Raw genomic sequence first — 25,140 nt, forward strand, 5'->3', positions numbered from 1 at the left:
CTCCGGGAAGGAGAATGACCTCCTTCTGGGAGTATTGGAAATGATTTTGTTTGCGCGTTCGCAGCTAGAACTCACGATCCTGTTGTCGCATTGGTGTGTTACTTGGCGCATCGTTTGCCTGGCTGGGCGTGGTGATGCACAATGTCTTTGTTACACCGTAACTACTTTTATCGTCAATGCAATATCGTAATTGCACCACTATGATTAATGGCATGTGCCACTGACCTGCAATAGAGACCATGCTATAATCCGTTCCGCATGGCTGCAATACTTCATGCAGATACGGGGTACAAAGCTTCCCTACTTGCTGTGATCGTATAGTCACTGTTACATTGTTACAATTTTGTAAAATAGACAACGGGCATCACCACACGCGACCTAGCAAACGATATTCCAAGTTACATACCAATGCAGCAACGGGAATTGTGAGTTTTAGCTGCGAACATGTGAAATAGTGACCTCCTGTCTGTGTAATATCAAAGTATGCCCAGCCATGTCCAGTGGCAGCTCGCATACTAGTATGTACGCACGGGACGGACGGGGCACTTTTACGCACAGTGTGAAAATGGGAAATCTCTTGACCTTCAAACTTACCACACTTGTAGTTTGTAATACGGAGGCTGTGACAATGTAAAAAGTTTACGCAGGGGATGAAAGATTGTTGAGATATGTTTATCAGAAAAGTGGCCGCCGGCCGAGGCCAGTGTCACTTCCGGGTGGTTTCACCGGATTGAGAGATCCGGTGACCTTTGACCTTCGTGAAATGTTACGATGATACAAATTAGCCTTTTTTATTGCAAATAGGTTGATAGCTATAGATCAGGCTTGCCTGCAATGAATTGTGGAAAGAGAATTTACTGCTTATTTGTGATTTCTGAATTGTTCGTTGATAATCTCTAAATGGGGCCATCTAGATCTAAATTTGTGACTTTTCTCGGAATTTCTAGATCCTACCTGGGCCATGGTGTAAAAATGTACTTTTCAACAGGTTGACCTCTTGATAAACACTTTTTCTTTACTTGCTATATATATATAAAACAGTACTTGGACTGTGCAGAGATGCAATTTTTGTGGGTCAATACTTTTAATTCTTTAATTACCGCTTATCAAAAATGCACTTTTCACACCTGGCTCCACATACAACCCACGATTCCTTTGCTAGCTGCATAGGTACTAAAGTGTCACAAGATGATATAGGACTGGCGGTTCTAATCGAGAAATAGTGCTTCATGACAAAAATGACATAAAATGGACCAGACCGTTAAAGTCTTGGGCCATCATTAACAATTATCTAGTATAATGGCCCATCCCTACACAATTAATCGCCAAATACAACAAAATAAACCAGGATAGTAATTGTTTGTGATTTCACACCTTACATCAAGATCCATTTCATGCATCTATCTTACAACTGAGCAGGTCACTTGTTTTGTTTAGGTTTATTGATAGCTTCCATATTTTAAAGTAAAGGCTTAGAGTGATCGATATCATTGCTATTTGAAGACCATGTTGGCTTGTTGATAAAAGGACAAGGTCGTTTGCATAGAACAGGCTAGATACTTTGGTTGTGTTTAGTAGTGGGCATCTACAGTAGATGTCCTGTGGCTCGTTTGCTAGATCGCTGATGTACAGATTGAATAGTGAAGGACTAAGACACAGCCTTGTCTGACTCTGATGTCGACGGGGAAAGTTTTACTCAGACCTCGATTTGTTTTGACACTGGCTTTGGATTGGTTGTATAGCCTTTTCATTACATCAAAGAATCTTCCAGATATACCTGTTGATAAAAGTTTGTATAGCAGACCTCCGTGCCAAATTGAGTCAAAAGCCTTTGAGAGGTCTACAAAGCTAGCGAACAGCTGTTTTCTTGCCTGAGTGTATTTAGACGGATCAAGGTTTTCAGTAGAAATATGTTGTCTGAAGTTCTATAGTTTTTCCGGAATCCTGTCTGGTTTGGTTTAGAATGTCGTTTTCGTCGACTTCGGAAAGTTTGATAGTCTCTTGTTTAGAATCGAAGTAAACAAGAGAGGTGTGGCCATGACGCAAAAGTGGGAGGGCGTTCGAATCCGCGGTAATTTCGTTATTTCAAGCCAAGTTTATAATCGCGACGTAAACTATCAAAATATTGAGCGAGATCGTTAAAAAAAAAACGAGACCCATTTTTTTCGTGTTTGTTATGTATAGCTTTATGCCTCATGTGTTATAGGGTACCTAATGGCAGAGCTTCAAGGTCAATACTTTAAAGTTGAAAATATAAAACAAGTAAGTTTGCGTGACGATTGTAGAGTATGTTTTATGTTAGAGGTGCCACTAGCAAATGGCATATTGCGTCAAACGAAGCCACAATGTTTGCTTTGGTAATTCAATGTCATTTTTTCCTTGCTTTTTTTCAGGACGTATTATAGAATATTTTGTCAGTTACATTTTATTTATATAGGCCGGGCATGACCTGTTTTGTTTATATGGAACTCAACGTTCCGTAAGTCCATGAATAAACATTATTTCCTTCGCTGACGCTTGGACACTTAAAACGTCTGAACATAGAATGCGGTTTTATATCCAGTGGTGTAGATTCTCTTACAATTGTATTCTTCAAACTGATTCGTAAAAAAAAGATTACATGACCCTCTCCCCCGACCCTGAATTTATTTCCATGACGCCTCCCCCCCCTATAATAAGCCATTATTTTCCTCCGTGACCCTAACCACCCCCCTAACCTCCCCCCCCACCTCAACACTTACGACAGGCACTAGATTTCTAGCGAGGTCAACGCCCACAGAGCCTGTCGTTTCAAATGCAAAGTAGCCAATTATCGCCGATCTACTGGCACGCGAGGGGCAAGAATGAATATTTCACACCCTTTGTCCGTCAATTACTGGTTCATTGACAATTAATACATTATGAAGGAACTTTTCGTGGGACAATAACGGCAATACATTATAAAGGAACTTTTCGTGGGACTTCTCGTAGTTTGCAGCACATGTTGTTTTGCCAGCGGATTACTTTTAATCCTGGTTATGTAGAGCAGAACTACGCACTTAAAATATTCTAAACATCGACTCGATCCCTGACTAAGTTCTAAGCTGTAGCACTTCGTATTATACTTTTTTTTTAAATTTCATGTACGGAATAATGTTCGGGATAGACAATGTGACACATGTAATATTCTACATTTATTGTCATCAGAAAATACATGGCAGTAATGTCGCTATCGTGTTAGGCTGACCATAGTCTGTACATGTATAGATTCAACAAAGGTAAGTATACAACTTGAAAAAACGAACTAGATGCATAGGTAATACTTAGGATGATATACAAAACAAGGAGTACAAAAGCGGGGTTTATCTACGTGTTTTATAGACTTTCAGTGAGCTCTTTTGAGTGACGCCATATGCATGCGGCTGGCTCATCCCAAAATGCAAGGTGAAATTAATTAGGCGCGGTAATATATACGACTAAAGAAACTTCAGGATCACACAATCTCGAAGCCGACTTGTTTTTATTGTAACATGAAGTACGCACAATATTTGCCATGCTTTTTACAATTTCTACCCATGTGTAAGTATTCAGCGTCCAAATATCATTCACATTTCACACTTCTTCATTTCCAAACTATCTGTTCCCTCCCGTAATGACCGCTTCATTAGCGCGCTAGTGCAGCGTTATTGAAGGTGCAAAACTTCATCTCGACGCCTTTTTGTCATGAAAGTTAACTTTACAAACTGCTAGATCTAGACCTAGATGTAAACGTACGGAACAAAGTGGTGGAAACACACACAACAACTCAATTGTGCTTAGTCTGAGTTGAGGATTACATTTACATATTATAAAGACCATTTGAAGGACATTTATATATAGGCCTTGATAAGACCAGGGGTGTTAACAACCCACAACTCGACCGTCATTGGCTAATTGTTGGTGACGTCCGGTGACCTAATAGAAGCCATATGATTGGACCTCCTTGGACCCCGCTAAAAATTACTGCCCAACGTTTAGTGTACACGGGGGTGCTCCCCCTCCCTCCAACGCACCACCCCTCCCCCCGGTAAATATCGTATGGTCCCTAAACACTATTTCCTATATTCTGAGAGGAAAACAATTGTTGGGTATACAACCCCCCCCCCCCCCCAAAAAAAAATTCGATGGCCCTTCCCCTGGCTCCAAAGAATTTGCCATTACTCTCCCCCCAGGCCAGAAAATGTTTCCATGGACCTCCCCATTATGCCTGCGAATGATGCCTGATGCCTGCGAATGATTGATTGACCTCCCCCCCCCCATTTTTCACCAGCCCTCCCCCTCTAAATATCGTATGGTCCCTAAACGTGCACTACTAAGTTCGCTTTTGTTTCCTAAATGGTTCAGCAAGGTATGCATGTAGAGGAGTCTATTCACACAAGCTCCACTTCGGACTGGAATGACTTTTGGGCAGAACTTGTTTTTGCGCAGGGATGATTTTGGAACAGTCCAGTTTTTTATTGGGAGAGAGATGGGCTAAATATGCTGTATTTGCTTTCACAAATGTTGTACGTTTTGTCTTTTTTCTTTCTGCCAATGCAAGGAGGGTTAGGGTTAGCTAGGGTGCAACTTCCCTCCCTCGCCCGCTTCTCCCCCCCCCCCGCCTCTCCCCCCCCCCGCCCCTCCCCCCCCCCCGCCTCTCCCCCCCCCCCCGCCTCTCCCCCCCCCCCCCCCCCCGCCTGTGGTGGTGCGGTCCAGCTGGGCAACTTCGCTTTGTTGCACCATCTGGATAATTGCACGAAGTGCACTGACAAATGGGATGTGCAGTTTAGCAGCTTCTACTGTACCTCCATTTTTCATGTCATCAACAACAACAACAACAACAACACAGGCATTAAAATAAATACAACGGGCACCTAAGGTTAAAGGTCACCACAATGTACAACTTCCTAAGCGGTGAATATCCCGGATGTGACGAGACTGTCTACAGGAGAGGTTAGCACGGTTATATCGCCCGAATTTCTCACCAGTTCGGCTTATTTTGTGCCAGTCTTAGTGTGAGAAGCAATCTTGTCTTCTACAAGAGATGATCTGAACGTCACGTGTCAAGAAAGTTCCTGTTACGGCTCGTAGCTGGAGGAGGAAAGGTGGGTAGTGCTTCTGCTATTGGCACTGAGCTCTCGAAAATCCTTGTGGTGTTTCCTTATTCAATTTTGATATTCAATTCGTTAATACATTCATTTTGGATAAAATTACGATTTGATTGTATGGTGTACATTATAAATATAGGTTCAAGTTGCCCGACAACCTGTAAACCCGACAGCCTTCATTCCGTGTCTCAAACAAATAAAGGCTATAGAAATATAAGGAAGCCATCTTACTGTCTTGTTATCGAGGTCACACAGGCCTACTTTCCGGACAGGGGTGTAGACTGTACATCTCCCGTGTAACTTGTTCATCTGGGATTTATCTTGGAACATGTGCATAAAAAACGATAGACGTAGAGTTTTGATTTGCATAATTTTGTCTTTTCCTTTGTGGATGATTGGTTATTACTACTTCAGTTGTTGATATGTGTGTGTTTTGACCACTTACTAACTTTATTTGCGTTGACCAATGATTATCCATCAATGGCTTGAAATACAAGTGCAGTACATTGTTTGTTACCTGCAATATTGCAATTTCGAACCACCTGCAAATAGCCATTGTTGCCTTGTTGAATAGCTTCATTGTGATCTATGATGCCATAACCCTCTGTTGTCTTCAGAAATACCAAGCAAGATGTGAGAAATGGAAAGTTGAAAGCAGTGTATCAGTGTGTTTCAAGCACTGTACTACTCGCCTCATGCATTTAAGCTGTAGTATGTTACATTTATATCTTACTTAACCTGCTACATGTATGTAGATACATTGTCTATAAATTCGAAACATCAACCCTTTAGTCTTTACTTTAGAATTTTAGAAACAACACTGGTCACTATACACATAACGTTATTCATTTTCTTCATGACCATAGCGTGTCCAGAACATGAGATATCAAAACCAGATGTTCCGCTGTAGTTTTGTAACAAGTCGCAAGGGGCCCAAAATCTATTCATTCTGAGGTCTTATGAAATGGAGTGTTGTCGGTGGTGTTCAGTCGCAGCAGTGCTCAAGTCACATACTACTAGTATGCTGCAGTAATGAAAACACTTGCACCTTTACGGACAGCCAGTCAGAAACCACACAGTGACTTGGTAAGGACAACAGAGGGACATAGCAGTCGCTTTTGGCGGTGGGGTGCTGGCGTGATCATCTGTCTAGCAGAGTTATTGAAATTGTACCATGTAACTTGTAAGAATATCAGTATATGTACATATTTTACAACTGGAACTTTGAATTCAATGTTTTGTTGGTTCTATGAGGTATGGCAGTGCAAGCACTGTTGCATTAGCTACGTACTAAGGTCATAATGGTAGGTCTGTTTGTTTGTTTGTTTGTTTGTTTGTTTGTTTGTTTGTTTGTGGACAGCATAACACCAGCAGTCATGGATGGATCTTTATTTTGTATGTTGGTAGGGGTTGGTAAAAGAAATGTGTAGATTATGGGGCCCCTAGCAGCTTTCTGTGGTACTGTAGCATAACCAGTTTTGTTACCTCAGCTCTCGCAGTCGGAAAGAAGCTAAGTGCCAGTAAGTGACATAAGATTGGACCCTCGAGTAGCTTTCTATTTTGCAGGGGGCCTTTCAGTTGCAGGCTCTGAAACATGTGACGTAGGTAAAAATACATTTTTTAATTTTAACATAATTTGCATGACTGATAACGAAATCAAAAGGTAGCTTCCTGAACTAGGTGATACCAGGTAAAAGGTAAAGCAGGCATCCTCAATTGAGGCAGGGTGCGAAATACCTGGTTGCATGTTGCACAGTGCAACAAGATTTCGGTTGGTGCAAGTTAATTCCAAACCCAGGTAGCGCAGTGTGCAACCTTATATTTTGAGCCAAAGATTTCAATCGGAGCCCTGGAAGCTCACAAAAACACAGTGTCACTCTCATAAAATTTGGTAAGTCTTCAATTGAAATAAAGAAATCAACACTTTTTCGTTTTAAACCATCCAAAACCCTTCATAGATCGTGGACTTTGAGCTGAAAAAGACGAAAACACACTGCCCTCAGCTTAACAAGATGTTGTTAGGTCAATGGGAACACAATACTATCTAATATATAATTTGAAATCTTAGTAGTATTATACGCTACATACGAGCTTGATTTGAAGAAATTGGTGAATGTTGCTGGAGCAACCTGAAATTTGGATGTGCAACCTAGCATTTGCCCTTGGTTGCAACATGGGCAACCTGGCTCAAAAAAGCATTTTGCACCCTGATTGAGGTGAAGCATGATGCTTTTTCAAGTAGCTAGAAGTAGTGCAATGTGGCTTTGCCACGGCTCGCGTTTTTTGGCCGAGCACACCGGGTCACCCCCACTCTTCTCAATAAGTGTGTTGGGTTCTTTTACGTGCAGAGGTTTGACGCCCTAAAGCTCCCTCATACACGGGGCCGCCGTCTTTACGTCCCCGTCTGATAGGACGATGTGCATCTTTTCCAGTCATGTCCAGGCCCGGGCGCGAACTCGGGCTGCTGGCTCCACAGAATTTGAACCAGATGTGGTGAGAGGTAAAGTGCGCAGACCTCTACACCATGCGGACACGCGTATAAATCATGCTAATAAGAGACTTCTTTTCATGTCTTTTGAATTATAATAAGACAAAATTACCTGGTGAAGTTATATGAGGTCGTGGAACTGTAGTTGAGAAATCTATTCACCAAACAACATGTAGAGGTAATGATAACACACTAGTAATGGGACAAGAATCACAAGATGCATGTACATGCATTTATTGGGGGCACAAAGAAGTTTCTTTAAATCTCTAAGGAAAAGCTATCTCTACTACATGTGGTACTACTACTACTAGTACTAGGGATGCATACTGTAATTCTTGTTTCTTTCACTGTAACTTTATGTTCACTGTTTTTAGGTCACCTCTGTACTGTGAACTTATCATCACCATCATGATAACTCCTGTTGTTATCATTTATGATTCCTTTACTCATCCATTCTGTAAATCACTTGCCGCCACCGTGAAGTTAAAGTTCAGTGAAAATGTCCATTTTCCTTACACCGTGAAATATTGCTACTGTGAAGATAAAGTGAATTACAGTACCTAAATGCTGAACCGAATCCGGACCCATTAAAACGTTTAGGTTCAGGTAAGAAACAACAAAATTCAATGATTTGGTTTCGTCACTCACATCAAATACATACTAGTATCCTCCTTTTTATGTTGATGAAGGTTAGACAACCAGGTGATAAGATACGCCAAAAACAGTTACTCAAGCAACTGGATAAAATTTTGAAACAGTCAGACGTTTCAGACAACATCCGCTATCTTTCATCGGTGACTAATATGGACAGAACTACTAGTAGAGAACCAGATCAACTGCAAATTGGACAGTCTAAACGCAAGAAAAGCTAACCTTGTACAACTACTGAGGGAACAGCTATCAGGAGAAACCTTGGCCGAAACTGACAATTTCATAACACACAGCTCTCTCAACACAAGAAGGGAAGAACAGAAGAACAAATTTGAACGCCTTAAACATAAGGAAGTGAATAGTGCGGCTGCGGCAGATACATGTAGGGACCCCAATTGAAGATTCTACTAGCAGTTCTAAACCAAAAGCCACAACACCAAGTAGAACAGACAAGAGGTGGGTAAAGTCACACTGTTACGGAACCAGAAAGATCCCTGCTTTCTAAAGGACTAAATTTGGCAGTAGGGTATAACCCTAGTATTGACGTCACAGAAACTGGGTCAGCCACAAAGGCAGGCTGAAGCCTTACGCACCAAAATAGCTACCACTCTGAAAGTCTCTTAAACCGCTACTAGCAACATCACACAGGTCAAACAAACCGTGCTCAAGGATTTGGCCACTGATGAAGACATAGTGATTACCTTTGCCCTGATAATCTTCACCGAGAAGGTTATATTTTCGGTTAGGCCACACCAACTTAATTTTATGCATGACATCTGTGCAAGCATTGATTTTTGCCTGTTCTAAAAAAAAAATTCACCTCCTCCGAGGTTCCATAGAACTCTGAAACTTGAACTTGCCGACTCATACTGACACAAAAGGCCAGCATCGTGCCGGCTTGTCGTCAATCTCGTTATGTACTGTACTACCACAAAATACAATGTACGTCAGTTCACAAGAAAATTGGGGGTGTAATTGTGGACTGGTATACCATCGACGACGTTGGCGAGGGGGATGTTACGTTTGCGCAGTTGTAGCAGCAGCCAGCGAGTATCGCCCAGACAATTTCAGACATCATATCTAGAGTGACTCTCACACGTTTCTTTTTGCAATGATGAGAGAAACTAGAGAGGAGGCATTGGTATAGAGGTCTCACAGCGAGATTTGTAAGTGTAAACCATGGAATGCTTAATATGGAGTTCAATGCCATGTATGTTGAAACTGCTCAATTGGACAATGTGTATATTCACATCTCAGTCATATATCATCCACAGTCCTTGCAGCCAATTTGCAAATACATTCTTACTAACTAATACGTTTAATGTAGTGTACTTTTGTAGGTGACAAGGTCGATTTTGGGCCCCCTGGTATGTGACCTTGGTACTGCAGCGGAACTTCAATTTTTGTATCTTTTGACCTGGACGTGCTGTGGTCTTTTGGGTGGCAGATAGCTTGTGATGTAATAAAGAAGTGGTGTAGGTTTGGGCCCCCTAGCAGCTTCCTCTGGAACTGCAGGGGCGTTTTTGTGAAAATCTTCTAAGGAGAATAACTGAACAAAGGAACAACGGATTTCCATGATATAATTTAGTATGCAGGTACCTTAGATAGAGATATACACAATGAAGTGCAAATTATGCTAATTGGGACTTAATAGCATAGCTAATGAGGAAAATCTATTTTTTCGTAAACCAAAGCACGCTGGTCAGAAAACAATATATGCACCTGTGTGTCTTGCGAGTAGACTGCTTTCTGTCAACAAGCAGCACACGCACAGAACACGATTTGCTTCAAAGCCAACTTTTAGATTAGACAAACCTAGAACAAATGCATTGAAGAAGACATTTATGTACAGGGCTGTCTCCACGTGGAATCAGCTCCCGGTAGAGCTACAGACCACCCTTTCTGCTCGTACTTTTAAAGCCAGAATCTGTGAGCTCTTGTTATAAAGTGTAGAACTGATTCATAAGTAAAGTGGCATTGTATCGCAAATGATTTTACTCAATTAAGGAAGGACCTCTAATTTTAAGTAGATTCTTGAATCAATTTCAATTAGATAGTTTTTTTAAATGACATGTAATCAGCTATCTGTAATTAATGTAAATATTGAATGTTGTTATGTTGTTATCGTCAATGCATGTATTGTCATTTTGATGTTGTATTGTATGATGTTAAGAAGTCCAGGAAGACTAGTGGTGTGCCTTAGGGCACACCACTAATGGATTTTCTTCAATAAAGACAATAAAGACAAAGCTGTGCAGTGTTTCAAGTAACGTTACGCAGTTACGCATATAAATTACTCACGTGAGATACAGACTTCCCAAAATGAAAATATAAAAACAACAACACAAATAAAAATTGTGTCTATTTAGCATCAAAAGCTGTATAATTACTTTCAAAAGATATCAAAACATTTCAGTCCTACCACAAACATGAAAATTCAGCGCTTGGAAAATTTAGCGCCACAGTAACGCAGGCGGACGGCAGTGACTCTGGTGGGAAAGTTTCTCATGGAAGAGCTCACTTCGAAGAAGGGGAAACAACTCTATTTGATCTACAAATAAAACTCCTTTGCCTTTGTCAGAAATGTGTTTTGCATTTTTACAAAGAGAATTTCAATATAAAAGTCTAAAATTGAATTGCAATCTAGTCACCGTTTTTATTACTTAAAAATGTTTTAAAAAAATCACACATCTACAGAAAGAATGCTTGTGAGCTTTCTACTGTTAGCCCCGCCCCTTTCTGTGTTTGGCCCCACTACTGTCTGGCTCACCCTTTCCTGTGTAACATGAGAACCCTGTGGTTTGTGGCAACATTCTAACAAGCCTGAGGTTTCTCACAAATTTGTTGACAATATAGTTTCTCAAAATGAAGGGTTTTTTTCTACATATACAACTTGAAGGGTGATTTTTGGATTTCAAATTATTTCGATTGCAACAACAAAAATCAAGAACAATATATTAATAATGTCCTTGATATTGTATAATAATGTCCTTGACAACACAATAATTTGTGGCAATGCAATGTTTACAAATCTATGTTTCTATATATGCAATGCATAGAAGATAAATGGCAAGTCGGGAAAGAAAAAAAGGAACATTATTACTATATTGTATACATGTCATAGTTCTTCCTTTTCTCTATGGCTTTTACAAATACATGTAAGTAATACCGTTACCTGTGATGACCATGTATTCAGGATATTGTAATTTTCTGTTCATGTTCTAAATGTTGATACAATTATATAAAAAAAAAAGGAGACTTTGAAAGTGTTGCCCGTCCAAGATAATATTGTGTTAAAGCGTTATGACACCTTTGGTGGTATCGGGACAACTCGGCACCTGGGACAACTCGGCCCAAACTGGCCCAAGCTCAGGACAACTCGGCACCAAGCCCCAAAACTGACATAGATCAGCAAACAGAACTTTTTTAAATCTCTATGTGAGGAACAAAACACGCCAAACATTTTGTCCCAATTTTCAAGGAAATTGTGAAACTCCGCTGTAACGCTTTGAATATCAATAAGGATTCTTATCATCTCGGTTGTCTCGACACGTTTTTAAAACCTGCAAACTGTTGAAATCTATGTCCAACAAAACATGATGAACTGCTAAACAGTTTCATCGGTAATAAGTTGTAAGCACTTTAATAGCAGAACATTTATATAAGCATAGCGACTTTGTGAAAGAGCGCCAAAAACAACAAACGCGCTCATAGTAATAAAAAAGTTCTCAAGGACTATTAAATTTAATGCCCTCCCGACATAGTTTTTGCAGGAGGTATACTAACCCGAGGTCAGTCCGAGCGCACGCACTCTGATAAAATTTTGAAATCTTTACCCTCTAAACCGCTACAGTATTTCATGCACTTTGAGGGACAAATTTGGCTGTTGACTAAGCTACTTTATGGCATCTCTATAATTGAAAAATACACAATGGTTTCAGCTTGATGTTTGGAGACGCCGCCATTAGAACATATAGTACATGTATCAGAATATACAATTCTAGGTGGGTCCGGGGACATGTTTCACACATCACAGTAAAAATTTGAAATCTTTACTGAGTCTCTCTGAAATGCTATTTCCTGCATTTTGAGGGGCAACTTTGCTGGGAGACTTTGCTGGAAATCAGCTTACGCTTTACTAGTTATTCATAGATTACGTTTTACGTTGCATAAAGGTAACTGCCTACGTTTTACGTAAAGAGACCAATTTTGAGTTAACGGCTGATGTACCGATTACGAATTAAGTTGATTTTGGGCTGCTGATTACGGATTACAGAGACTAAAAAGGCCTGATTACGGCTTACGAAAAAGGGCATGCAGGCCCTCAAAGAAGCTACCATGGATGGGCTGTTCCAAACAGTTAAAGAACCAACTAAAAGGTCTCGGACCGGAGTTTTTTTACGATGTCGTATGTAGGCCGACACCCCCAGCCCACTGACCGACCCCCAGACCTCCGTCCTTTCCAAAGGACTCAACTTCTGCCCAACCCCTTCAGACTACAACCGGCAAGAACTCATACAAGACACACGTGCTTTCTTCAGACGCCTCCAACTGAGAGAATTCTTTGCCGACCATGACAGATCAGAGCCCACAAGATTCAAAGAAAGAAGCAACTGGAACCCTCCCGCCAACAGAGACCCAGCACTGGAAACATTCATTATGGCAGTGGAGAAAGAAAGCCACAGCAGAACCACACAAGAAGAACATTTCAGAGCTGGAACGGGAAGCCCTTTAGCTAGCGGAACTAAGAAAGATGACTACAGAGTACAGTGATAAATATGAACATACAAGAAGCCCTCAGTTTAACAACAAAATTCACTACAGGAAAGTCGACCACTGCCTCTCAGAAGAACATGAGACCAAGGTGAGAAAAACATATACTGCTGTAGTACACCTTAGACTTCTAAGAAGAGGGGACCATAGATGACACTACATACAACTACCACAGATGAAGGGATACAAGTGTGCAGGGAAGCGCTACAGAACAATTCAGCTGGCATAGCCTTTGCGCAGGAACGCCCCTGTGAAGACACGCTGAAGGAGAAGGGACCTACAACACCGCAAGATCATACAGTTCTGGTAACAACATACAGTCCACATCTTCTGCCACTACAAACCATCATCAGGAAATACTGGAACCCCCTTCAACTCTCAGCAAGAACATCTTCAAGGACCCACCACTGTTTTCAACAACAAGAACATCAAGGATATCCTGGTAAGAGCCCAAGTCCTGAAGGAAAACAAGAAGTTCCTGGAAAATTTGTTCCTTTGGGTTCTCTCCCGTGCGGAAAACATAGATGCTCCACTTGCACCTGAGTCAAAAAGGCGAAAAACTTCCAAAGCCACCGCACGGGAAAACGATACACCATCAGGGCTCACATCAACTGCCAGAGCAAGAACATGCATGTACAATATTAATGTAGTGTATATGACCGATGATCCGATGCAAAAAATGCGGCTTACAGTACCTGGGCGAGACCAAACAGACCCTCAGGCCAACAGACTAAATGGCCACCGGTCCCCCATGAACATGAAGAAGGACACCCCGGTCTCAGCCCATTTCCTCAGCATCGAGAAGCTGCGTTACGCAGGACACAAAGACTCTACACGACAGCGCTGACTACACCGGGAATCATACTGGATACACCAACTCTGCACCCAGACGGCCTCACCCAGGAATCGCTAGGGGGAGATCATGAAGAGCTCCAGCCTTGTCGTGACCGGCACCCCCAAGAACAGTCCCTTATATATAATTATGTTTGATATATGTTCATGTCCCACATATGAGTGTATGTCCAAAACACGAGATTTCAAAACAGGAAGTTGGTGCAGAACCTAGGTAAGCCACTATTGGGTCCAAAATCTTAAAATTTCCAGTTTTTGTCACAACCTAAAACTGTAATTTTTCCCATTGTGTCTAGGTGGAGAGGTGTCCTTATTGCTGAGGCAGCTCCACTTCCACACTGCCAAACTGGCGACTTCACGTGTGCCCAGCCCCCCACCACCCTCAGAGATGTCCACACCAGTTGCTGAAAACTGGTGCTATACCCAGGTATGCTACATGTTAAATGGCTTGAATTGGATTTTATCCTGTTAGATGAGGAGAGTTTTGCTCATATCATGTACGTACATATCCCAGGCTTTAAATTCATTTGTGGTAAAATTTAGGTGCACAGAACAAGATTGAGTGCACAACATAAGATAAATTGTAACATTAGTGATACAACAAAGGTTTTATTACCTTCGTCAAGAAGGTTATTTTTTTATGCTTGTCTGTGTGTCTGTTAGTGAACACGATAAGTCGAGAACGCCTGAATGGTTTGTTGTCGTATTTGGTGTGTCGGTGTGTATGTGGGAAATCTCAAGATGATTAGATTTTGGGCAAAGTGCTTCGCATAATTAACGAGAAAGGTGTAGAAATGTGTTATATTGTATGCTTAAGCATATGTTATGGCTGGGATGTGTTGGCGGTGTTGTTTCGAGGGGTCATGGATAAGTGGTAGGGGTGCGTAGTTGTCATGTGGGAGACAGGAAACGTAACGTTAGATGCTGGGACAAATTGGCTTGTCAGTCAGCTGTAAGCAGCAGAAAGTGGTGTTGAATGTGGTGGAGGGAGACAAAGGTTGGATGTACACGGCCTTATATGAGGAAGAACAGTCATTAGTCCAGTGTCACAGCATTACGGTGTTCGGGGTAGGTGAGTTAACCATGTTATATCAGGGAAGGAAGAGTATACGTCATACTGTATGGTGTACATGGAGGTTGTGTGAAAGTGTGCACTAAGAGTATGGATATGTATTGCTGAAGAAGTATTTGATGAAGGGTGGGTGTAATATGGATTAATACAGGATGTAGTCTGATAGTTATTACCTTGGCCAAGAAGGTTATATTTTACAGAACGTGTCTGTGTGTCTGTTAGTGAACACGATAAGTCGAGACTTCTTGTATGGATTTTCTTGGTATTTGGTGTTTTGGTAGGTCTTGATGAAACCTGAAAATGATTACTAGTAGATTTTGGGCCCCCTAGCGGCTTGTAACGGTACTGCAGCGGAACTTCCTGTTTTGATATCTCATGTTCTGGATATGCTATGGAACTGATTTTTGAGTGGTAGATAGTTCTTTGGACAGAGAATAAGTTGTATAGGTTTGGGCCTCCTAGCAGCTTTTTTGGAACTGCGGGAACAGGTTTTGCTTCAGACTTTGAAAGAAAATAACTCAAGATGGGCTTGATGGATGGTCATGATTTTTGGTAAGTAGATAGCTTGAGCAATGATGTACATGATTAGATACTTCTTATGTAAATCAGTATCTAATTTGCATAATTAATGAGGAAAGTTTATACATCCGCCAAATTCCATGATAGGACTCAAATATGTGATATATCTGTAACTGAGGAAGAGAGAAATATCAATAGATATCAACTATACAAATCTATGCAAATGAAGACCGCATTTGCATCATTAATGAGAAACTGTAACTCAAGATGGGCTTGATGATGTACATGATTAGATACTTATTTCGTAAATCAGTATCTAATTTGCATAATCAATGAGTCAATTTTGAAAACCCGCTGTGTTCCACCAAGAAGGTTTTATAATTTTTCTATTTAAAACCTCCTTGGTTCCACGATATGAATATTCAAATATGTGACATTTGTAACCGAGGAAGAGAGGAATGTTAATAGATAAAAAATATGCAAATGCAGGCCTAATTTGCATAATTCATGAGAAATTACTATAATTCAGTACTAGTAAATGACGGCAATTCCATTTGTGGCATTTAGACGTTGTGTGAATGTGAACATCATCGAATCAAATTATGCTAATAAGGACATCATTTGCATAATTGTTAGCATAAGCTTCTTTGTTAAGCTCATACTTTGGACAACTTACGTTATTTGAGTGAAGACGATTAACTGGTATGATTTATGATTGATGAGAAACACTCATAAAGGTTCAATTAATTTGGCGAAGGTATGAGGTCGTAGAACTCTTGTTGAATATATTATTGTGCTGAAAGAATACTCTATTGACCCTGACCTTTCTGGCAGTAAGTAAAATGACATCTTTGACCTTCTTGTTTAGTAGATATAATAGTTTATGAATGGGTTATTGTTTTGTGTATTTTGTTTATATATATATATATATATATATATACTTTATGCTTTTTAAGTTTGTTCTTGACCAAAGGGCTAGCCCAAAATTGCAGTAGCCAAATGAATGCGATATCTAGTTGGGCTGACTTGTCTGTACATGTCTGTATGTGTCCCCTTTTATTTGTGAATAAAAACTGCATATTATATTTCATAGATTTAAGTATATGACTGTTTTGATTTTGGCCACTTTCCCAGGTTAAAGTGGTGAAGTTCTCGTACATGTGGACCATCAACAACTTCAGCTTCTGTCGAGAGGAGATGGGGGAGGTACTGAAAAGTTCCACCTTCTCGTCCGGAGCCAATGACAAAATGAAATGGTGCTTGAGGGTTAATCCAAAGGTCAGTAACTCATCATGAGGAGTGAAATCTTGATTTGATAGGGATTGCATAATAGAGTACACGTCAGACACAGGTAGATTGTGTAGATACCATAAAGTTTCTAATAGTGTACGCTGGGGCCAATCCCAGACCAGACAAGGGTAGCTAAAAAGTTGGAGGGAAAAATCCCATTAACGTACACACCCCCTGTTCAGACTTTTGGTGGCTCGCCAGGAACTTGACATGACCACAAGTCTTGGGAAATTTCTTTCCAGATATTTGCTAGTTCAAAAATATTATTTGGCGACGCTTGAGGAGTTCAACAAACAGTTATATTATGTTTCTGGTTCAAAGGAATTCCGTATATCCCATCAATGTGGGGTTGGTGTGTGTGGCATGTTCCATGCACACGTAGTACTAGTAGTAACCATTCCGACATTCCATAGGAGATCTTGATCTCCGGATCCCTGGTAATAGAGGACCGCTCCCGTCTAGACACGTCAGGCAGGACTGGTGATGTTTCACATTAGGTGAAGACCTCCAGCAAAGTCCAAGAATGTAGCCTTGCAGACCACAACTTGTAAGGTCACTCAAAGTCTACTTTTCTAGAATGGCACATTGCTCTTTGCAACCACCGTAAAGCCATGATCTGATTGTTGGGACAAAGAAAAAGCAGTTGCCAATGGCCAGGCGGTCGGGTTGAAGAGGTGGTTGCCTGGGCAGGTTTACTGTACTATAATATAGTATACATGTGTACATGTAGATAGTCTATAACATTTGCTGATATATCATATATCATAAAGCCTCTAATTATAAGACTTAGTATACATCAACAACAATTAAATGATAGTCAACACTGCTTAACTCTGCTTTTTGTTTCTCTGATTATCACAGGGTCTAGATGAAGAGAGTAAAGACTATCTATCCCTGTACCTACTGCTGGTCTCCTGTCCCAAAAGTGAAGTTCGTGCCAAGTTCAAGTTCTCCATTCTCAACAGTAAGAGGGAAGAGACAAAAGCCATGGGTAAGTCACCAGTTGGAATTACATGTTATATAATGAAATTCCTAAGTTTCTTATGACAGTTATTTTCAGAGTTTGATATTGTTTCGATGCTTGAAGTTGAAAACTGACTGTCCTGCTAGTTCGCTGTGTGTATTTGATGTGTTTTTTATCTGGGATAATCAAACCACTTCCTGTGTGAGTGGATGAAACCGTAGCCTTGTCCTTCACAGCTTTACAGTCAGGGCTGTCTTCAGGACCTGCCCCTTCCTCCTGGGACAGAAAGTTGCATTGTTCGGACAGACAGCAATTTCACCCCATCCGTCCAAAGAAATCTTAACTTCATGACATGAAATTGATATTCTTTTATCAATTATTTAATACTATATATTATCTTGACAAAACATTTATTCTATGGATCTTAAATCGGTGCTGTTCCAAGAGACATGTACCCATCTTCCACTGGGTTCCTGTATGGTTTGAGATGCTAAACCCGTTTGTCTGGAAAAATAAAATAAATTACGCAGTGCCACCCCAACTTTGGCAACACCTTTTGGATTGTGAAGAGTTTAACAAGTGGTTTACATTATTTGACAAAATATGGTACACCATTATTGCATACAATACTGTAAATGCATTTTGAGTTTGTGTGGTTTTTATTTTGCGGTAGAAAGAAAATGTAGTGTTCACGGTAGTTTTAAGTTAGCATTTGAAACAATACAAAATGTAGTAGCACTACAGTCATGGGTGGGAAAAAAGATTCCCAGTGGTTTTAAATTCCACCACAAACATTTCTGTACTGTATTCCAAACTCCATATGAAGTTGTGCTGTGAGCTCCGATGCTGTTATTGTATTATGCTGTCTGAAGTTATTGAAAGTATGACAGTCTAAGCCTCCTGGGATGTTGGATTGAGGTCGCAAGGGTCGGTCCCTTTCCAACGCTGTAACATACAAATCATCCAATCTTCATAAACTTTACACAATAGTCATACATGTAGCTTGCAGAAACGTGTGTAGATTGTATGAATGGCATTGTTTTTTGGAGGAAGAGAAAACTTGCAGCAAGAATGCAGCTCAAAGTCATACGTCCAGGTTGTTGGACCGCCATCTCTTTCTTGCCATTTTTTCCCGTAAAATGTCTAAATCCGGCAAATATCAAGGTCTCAATAAACTGTTGATACACTGCCTCATGTTTGACTATTATAAGATAATTTTTCCATATTCAGTCCATGTTAAGAGTAACAGGGAGGGTCCAAAGTCCCATAAGGTCCATAGTCCGGTAAGGTTTTAAGAATCATTGTTGGGGAGATATGCATGGGTAGCTGCACATGATAAGTACACCTACATGTAGTTATGGATAAACCTTCATGTAAATCACCACGAAGTTGGAGTATGTGTTGCCCCAAGTTGGTAAGCCCCAACAGATAAAGATTTAAAAAGTTGCACAAGTCTGACGTCTCCGTGCAGGTTGACGAGCGAACGTATCAAGAACATGCCCTTCGAAACTCTTTAATTGTTCATTGTAGAATGCCTCATGTATAAAGGTACCACCACAAATAGGAAGGACATTCTTTAGACTTCCTCTAAAAACAAACCTATATCGCGTCTTTGCCTTTAAAGTGGAATAATCGTAGTTAAAATGACGCCGCAGTGTTTATCTGTGGCTCCGTCATCTTTACCCATCACGTACATGTATGTATGAACTTCAAGGCAGCCAAGAGATGCCCAACACAATTAGATTAGTCAACCTGCCGGTAGAGCGCTGACCATTCCACAAAATTGAATGCTACCGACTAAAAAGAACCCATAGATATTGCTGCTGCCAATAACAAGGTTGAAAAGACCATCAAGGAAGCCAAAAGCGTTAAGACATAGATCACAGGCAACATAAACAACGTCCCGTCATTTTGTTTGTCAGCGGCAGGTTGATCTCATTGTGAGGGGGAAATTTCTATCTCACCGTAATTTTTTGAACAAGCACTGTAATTCAAAATATGGCAAATATTTGCGACAAAAATTATATAAAATTACAAAGCTTTAGTTTACATAATTTATGAGAAATGCTACATTGGCCTTCTTTGCTAAGATAAGACTTTCATATTAAATGCAGATTGTGTTATTTGGGTAGAGATAAGGAGCACTTCTATAGCGGCTTAACTAGTGTGGTTGTGAACTGTGAGGAAACTCCTTCCAGTGACGAAGATATACCTCTGTTACATTTTGGTGGAACTTGGGTCTTTCAAAATATAATCGGTCCTTCAAAATATAGAAAAACTGGAGAGAGAACAAATAGAACTTGGTAAAAACCAAGCAATGTGATTGGATAAACCCGTCATGTGGTAGGGGCCCACCACCGCCTGAGTGAATCTTCCCCTAATTAATGTGTCTTATCTGTCTTTCATCTGCAGATCTAGATACTTGGTCACGGCTACATACATGTACTGTATACGAAGATACAGTATAGCAGTACAGCAGGGCTCGAAATACAATTAAGCAACTTGCAATTTGCAAGATTTGCAAGTAAAAATGATATGAACTTGCAATTTTGCAAGTTGAAAATACTGGTGGATCGTGTAAGGCCGACGGAAGATTCGTCAAGACAGGCAAAAATGACTGGTTCATCTTATAATTAGCAATATTACCCGTAGAATTACAATGCACGGTGTTATTTCACTTCTGGTGTTGGTTTTTAGCTATAGGTCCCAAAACCGCTAAACATGCAGAAATTTCCCAACAAAGACTGCTAGGACAGAGCGTGATCATGACTGTATGGGGCCCAGTTTGTATATAAGGCCAGGCAAACGTTAGCCTCCCATTTCACAGATTACGGGCTTGGAAATTGGTACAATGAACAATTCTTTTGGCAAACTGATGAGAAATGGAGGGTATTACTATTAGATGAATATTTTGTTGCAAATTAAAAAAAGATAATTTCTATTTTTCTATTTAGATGTGGTTTTTGAATTCAAATACAACTTATATTTTCTTTAAATGTGTGACATATGCTGCAAACCCTATAGTAGGAACTTTGACCCAGGGATTGGGGTTTCTCAGGCAGATTGGACCAATGCAATCACTTGGAATTGGGTTTTTGGACAAAAGCTTTGTCCTGGCTGTGTTTGTTGGACACTGTCAGGTATTTTTAATTTTTGTCAGGATCTGACAAGATTCCATTTGTATATCAATTTTAGTATTAATTTTGTTTCTGTGTGAGGCTTCTTGTATACTAGTACTATATCACGGAAAATGTGGCTGTTCGTTTTTGATGTCAGTAGCTGACTGGTTTTTTTTCACCGCAGAAAGTCAACGTGCATACAGATTTGTCCAGGGGAAAGACTGGGGATTTAAGAAGTTTATTCGGCGAGACTTTCTTCTAGATGAAGCCAATGGATTATTACCAGACGACAAGCTGACCCTCTTCTGTGAAGTAAGTCTTCTTGTTCTCTTTAGATAAGTACAGTAACGTTAAACATATAATAGTATGTCCTGGTAATGATAAGACTTAGTTATGATTGGTTGCAGCAGAGAATGTGCCATTTCTCCTTTGCAGAATGAGACTATCAATAGTATCATGCACCACTCAACGCCAATCCTTTTACAGGGTGCAAAATACTTTTTTGGGTTACTTTTGACTCAATAAATTAATGTTATATAAAAAAAAGATGTGAAAAATCGTCTTGCAATATTATTAACTTGCAATATTATAGTCGGTATGTAACTGCATTTCCTGTACATACAATGTAGTAGTAGTAGTTACTGTAGTAGTATCCAGTATTAGATAATACTGCTGCAGGGTTCCCTGACGCAGGGGTTGGCAGCAGTCGGCCAGTCTTCACACAGCGCCTGTACACATGTACATGTACAGTACTCAGCCTGACATTGTTTAGCAGTTAGCACTTATGATTTTGAATGTCTATTTTGTAGCCGTGACCCTTGCTTAATCAATATTATTATTACAACTGCAGTGTTTCAGCCAAGAGGATCATCCTCATAATAGCCTCATCTAGCTCGGGACGGCCTAAACTCATAACAGAGGCCGTCCACGAAAAATTGTCAGAGGTCACGAATTAAGTTCTAATGGTCCTGTCCAGTGTCCTTAGCCTGGTATCCAAACCTATTATATATATATATTATACTGCTCCCGAGTCTCTCTTTTTGCAGAGAGGAGTTTCGGGAGCTATAATGGGTTTGGATACCAGGCTACAGTGTCCTATGTCATAGTTCTCTGCAGCATTTTTGTCCTCTGTGGCAGTTTCTGTACTGCAATGACCAATGACAGTTTGCGGCAGGCCTAGCTAGGGACAGTTCTAAGGATTCCGTGTTGGGGATTTTGAGTGGGGACAATGTATTCATTGGACTTCAGACAGAGGCTGGCAAAACATTTTGTTTTCAGGCTATACTGTCCTTCAACAACTTGCTCTTTGTTGTCATACGTCATTCTTTGGTCTATTTTACCGCTCGATCATTGCTTACATGGTCAGGTCATTTCTAATACAGCATGACTCTGTGGTAGCTACAATATGGGATGTGGCAAAAGAATTTCTCTTGCTCTCCATGTCACCATGCCAGATATAACCCAGGACTAGCATCCATACCGTCACACAGTCACACTCTGTCAGGTGGTGCTGGAAAGCTGGATTCAGTCCATGGAAATAGATGTTTGATCCTTACTGCAGGAGCCTTTTGACTGGCCAGATCACGGCAGCTAGATTCCATCAACAATCCGAGATAGTCGAAGTTAGACACTTGTTGTGCAGGTTGTTTATATATTACTTGCAGTGATGGCTGAGGGTTGCAATTTATAGTTGTGCAGTCAAACCTAGCTTGTGCAAGAAGACCACTTGGGGGACAGATAGAATTCTGTCTAAAAAAAAATGTATATTTTGCCCATAATATCATTTTCCATACCAGCACTTTCCCATGTTTGCTTTTAGGTCCATTTCCTGTCTGCAGTATCATACACAATAAAAATTGTTTGCAGAAAAAAACTGTAGTTTGGTTATGTCTGGGCACCACATTTGAACCTCAATTGATGTAAATATTTACATCAATGGTCCAGTAGTGTTTATCACACAATTTAAAAAGTTGTACAGAAGTAACTAAAGTCAGACAGTGTCATGGACAGTCACCACCAGGCTGAGTGTATACAGTAAGTGTCTCTTGCGGGGAGCGTGTTGGTTCTGTAGTTTGTAAATGCCATGAAAATGGACTGTGTGTGTGTAGATTTTTTTACATATTGTAGGGTCAATCGATTGACAATGAAAATACACCTGTTTGCAATTTTATCTTTATTTGTCAAGCACATTAATATTGTGGTTGAGTAACAGATGCAGATAATTCTAGGATCACAGTGGTCCCCCTGGTGAAAATCAGACATTGATAATTGTCCTGTGCTCTTCTCCACTCCAGGTGAGTGTTGTTGCAGATACTGTGAACATTTCAGGGCAGTCCAATGCATTACAATTGAAGGTGCCTGAGTGCAAACTTCCCGAGGACCTGGGGAACCTGTTGGAGAGACAGTCCTTCAGCGATGTGGCTCTTCATGTAGGAGGGAAAGAATTTCAGGCACATAGAGCCCTCCTAGCTGGTAGGGTATTTGCAATGTATCACTACGTGTACATGACTTGTACAATATACAATGTACTTACACATAAATGTACGATATTTGTACTTGGTCAGGCACATTCATTTGTTGTTTCATCATGCCCATCAGTACATGTGCATGACACAAAAAAACAAAGACCTTCTTTAATTATTTTGCTATTCAGTACATATCAAAAGCTGCAAATACAAGTGTACAATGTGTGATGAGTGTTTTTAGTCATATCCCACATGTTACAGCAAGCAGATATTTTGAAGACGAAGAGTGAGACAAAATTTTACAAACTTACATAAAAAAGTTCGACCTGTTTTGTATTTTGCTATTTTGTAAATATCCTTCCAACTATGCAGTGTATTGCATGTACAAAATGTAGATAAGCAGTTAATCAATAGTTTGTATGAACTGGAAGCAAAGTTCACAGTTGAAGAAAATTCAACATAGCTTGTATTAATTTTCTTTCTCAGCACGGTCACCAGTCTTCAATGCAATGTTTGAACATGAAATGGAAGAAAGCAAAAAGGTATGTTTTATATTTCAAGTTCACCATTTAATGTTACATATTGTTTTCTGACTTCTGGATTTTATGCTTTTTTTCAGTCGGTACAGTTATGTAAACACCCCAATCTGTAGGTTGCAGATGTTTTTGTCTTTTTCCTTTTTAGGTATATTTTGGGCCCCTGTGCTCTGATATTAGATCCAGTTACATGTTAAGAGATCAAAGTCATTTTTTCCCAAAGCAAGTGGACAATTAAGTTGCTTATATGTTAACAAACATATATCCTGTAGCACATTGCAAACTGAAAGTAGTTTCTTTTTTAAAACTACTTTTGCAATGTGTTTCTGGATACAATGTACTTGTGTTTCTTGATACTTTGCAATGTGTTTCTGGATACTGTGAAAAATCAGCTCAACTCAACATTTTTAACAGCGCCCCAGTGGATATTTTCAGAGGTTTCGTATTTTGAAATAACCGTAAGATTTTCCCAATTTAGCAGTTAAGTGTGGTTTCTAGTGTCAACATGTAATCTGTAACTTCTTAGTATGTTAGGCCTGAGACGTTGAGCTACTTTTACAGACAATCTCTGTTCATTATCGTGGGTCCTACCGCGGGAACTCAAAATCCGAGCGTCTCACAAAAACTTTGTTTTAGACGCCATGAAGCAAAGGTTTATAGAATCTGATATAACCCTATTTTTGGGGGGTGTTCATATTTGTTTTTTGGAGGGGTAATGTCTTGAGAAAATATGATTAGTTACAAGTAGCTGATGATTTTTGTCATATGTCAGTAATTATAAATGATATACATTGTACAATGCACAACAATTTTCCTTCATCACTTGCTTCAAGTTACAAGTAGAAAATGCATGATGGTATCATGACATAATTTTTTATTATACTTTCGCTTGTTGAATTCGAAAGCACCGTTGGCCCCGGTTAGGGGACATAGCGGGGAACCTATGTCCAATTTTTCAACATTACTGAATATATTTTTTTCGAAGTGGCGAGGAAGATCATCATATGAACAATATTATGTACAGTTATTATCATGTTAAAATATTTATATACTTAATAGGTATGGTCCTCAGGCATAATTGGATACATACAACCTACATTTGATGTACCTGCTCATTATCTTATTTCCCTGAGACAGTCATATGGACACAGTTTACCAGTCAATTTGGTAATCTTCTGGGAGGTACTTTTATTAGATTTTAAAGATTTGTCCGGGGGGTACTTTTATTCCAGGGGGTACTTCTATGTGAGAGGTGAGAGTAGAGGGTGTCCAGTATGATAATTGGTAGCGCTGATTTAGTTGGATT

At 40.1% G+C, this 25,140-nt stretch overlaps 1 protein-coding gene across 1 annotated transcript in view; it reads left to right on the forward strand.

The window, feature by feature from the left end:
* The first annotated feature begins 4,879 nt into the window (after positions 1-4,879).
* Positions 4,880-25,140, forward strand: part of LOC136445878 (speckle-type POZ protein-like A) — a 28,292-nt gene continuing 8,031 nt past the window's right edge. The window contains exons 1-7 of the mRNA XM_066444089.1: positions 4,880-5,102; positions 14,166-14,296; positions 16,595-16,738; positions 17,612-17,741; positions 21,018-21,145; positions 23,128-23,305; positions 23,785-23,840. Coding sequence (XP_066300186.1) covers positions 14,258-14,296; positions 16,595-16,738; positions 17,612-17,741; positions 21,018-21,145; positions 23,128-23,305; positions 23,785-23,840 — 675 coding nt within the window. The 5' untranslated portion in view covers positions 4,880-5,102; positions 14,166-14,257. The remainder of the gene's footprint in view (positions 5,103-14,165; positions 14,297-16,594; positions 16,739-17,611; positions 17,742-21,017; positions 21,146-23,127; positions 23,306-23,784; positions 23,841-25,140) is intronic.

The sequence above is a fragment of the Branchiostoma lanceolatum genome, chromosome 12 (genome assembly GCF_035083965.1).
Source record: "Branchiostoma lanceolatum isolate klBraLanc5 chromosome 12, klBraLanc5.hap2, whole genome shotgun sequence".
Lineage (NCBI taxonomy): Eukaryota > Metazoa > Chordata > Leptocardii > Amphioxiformes > Branchiostomatidae > Branchiostoma > Branchiostoma lanceolatum.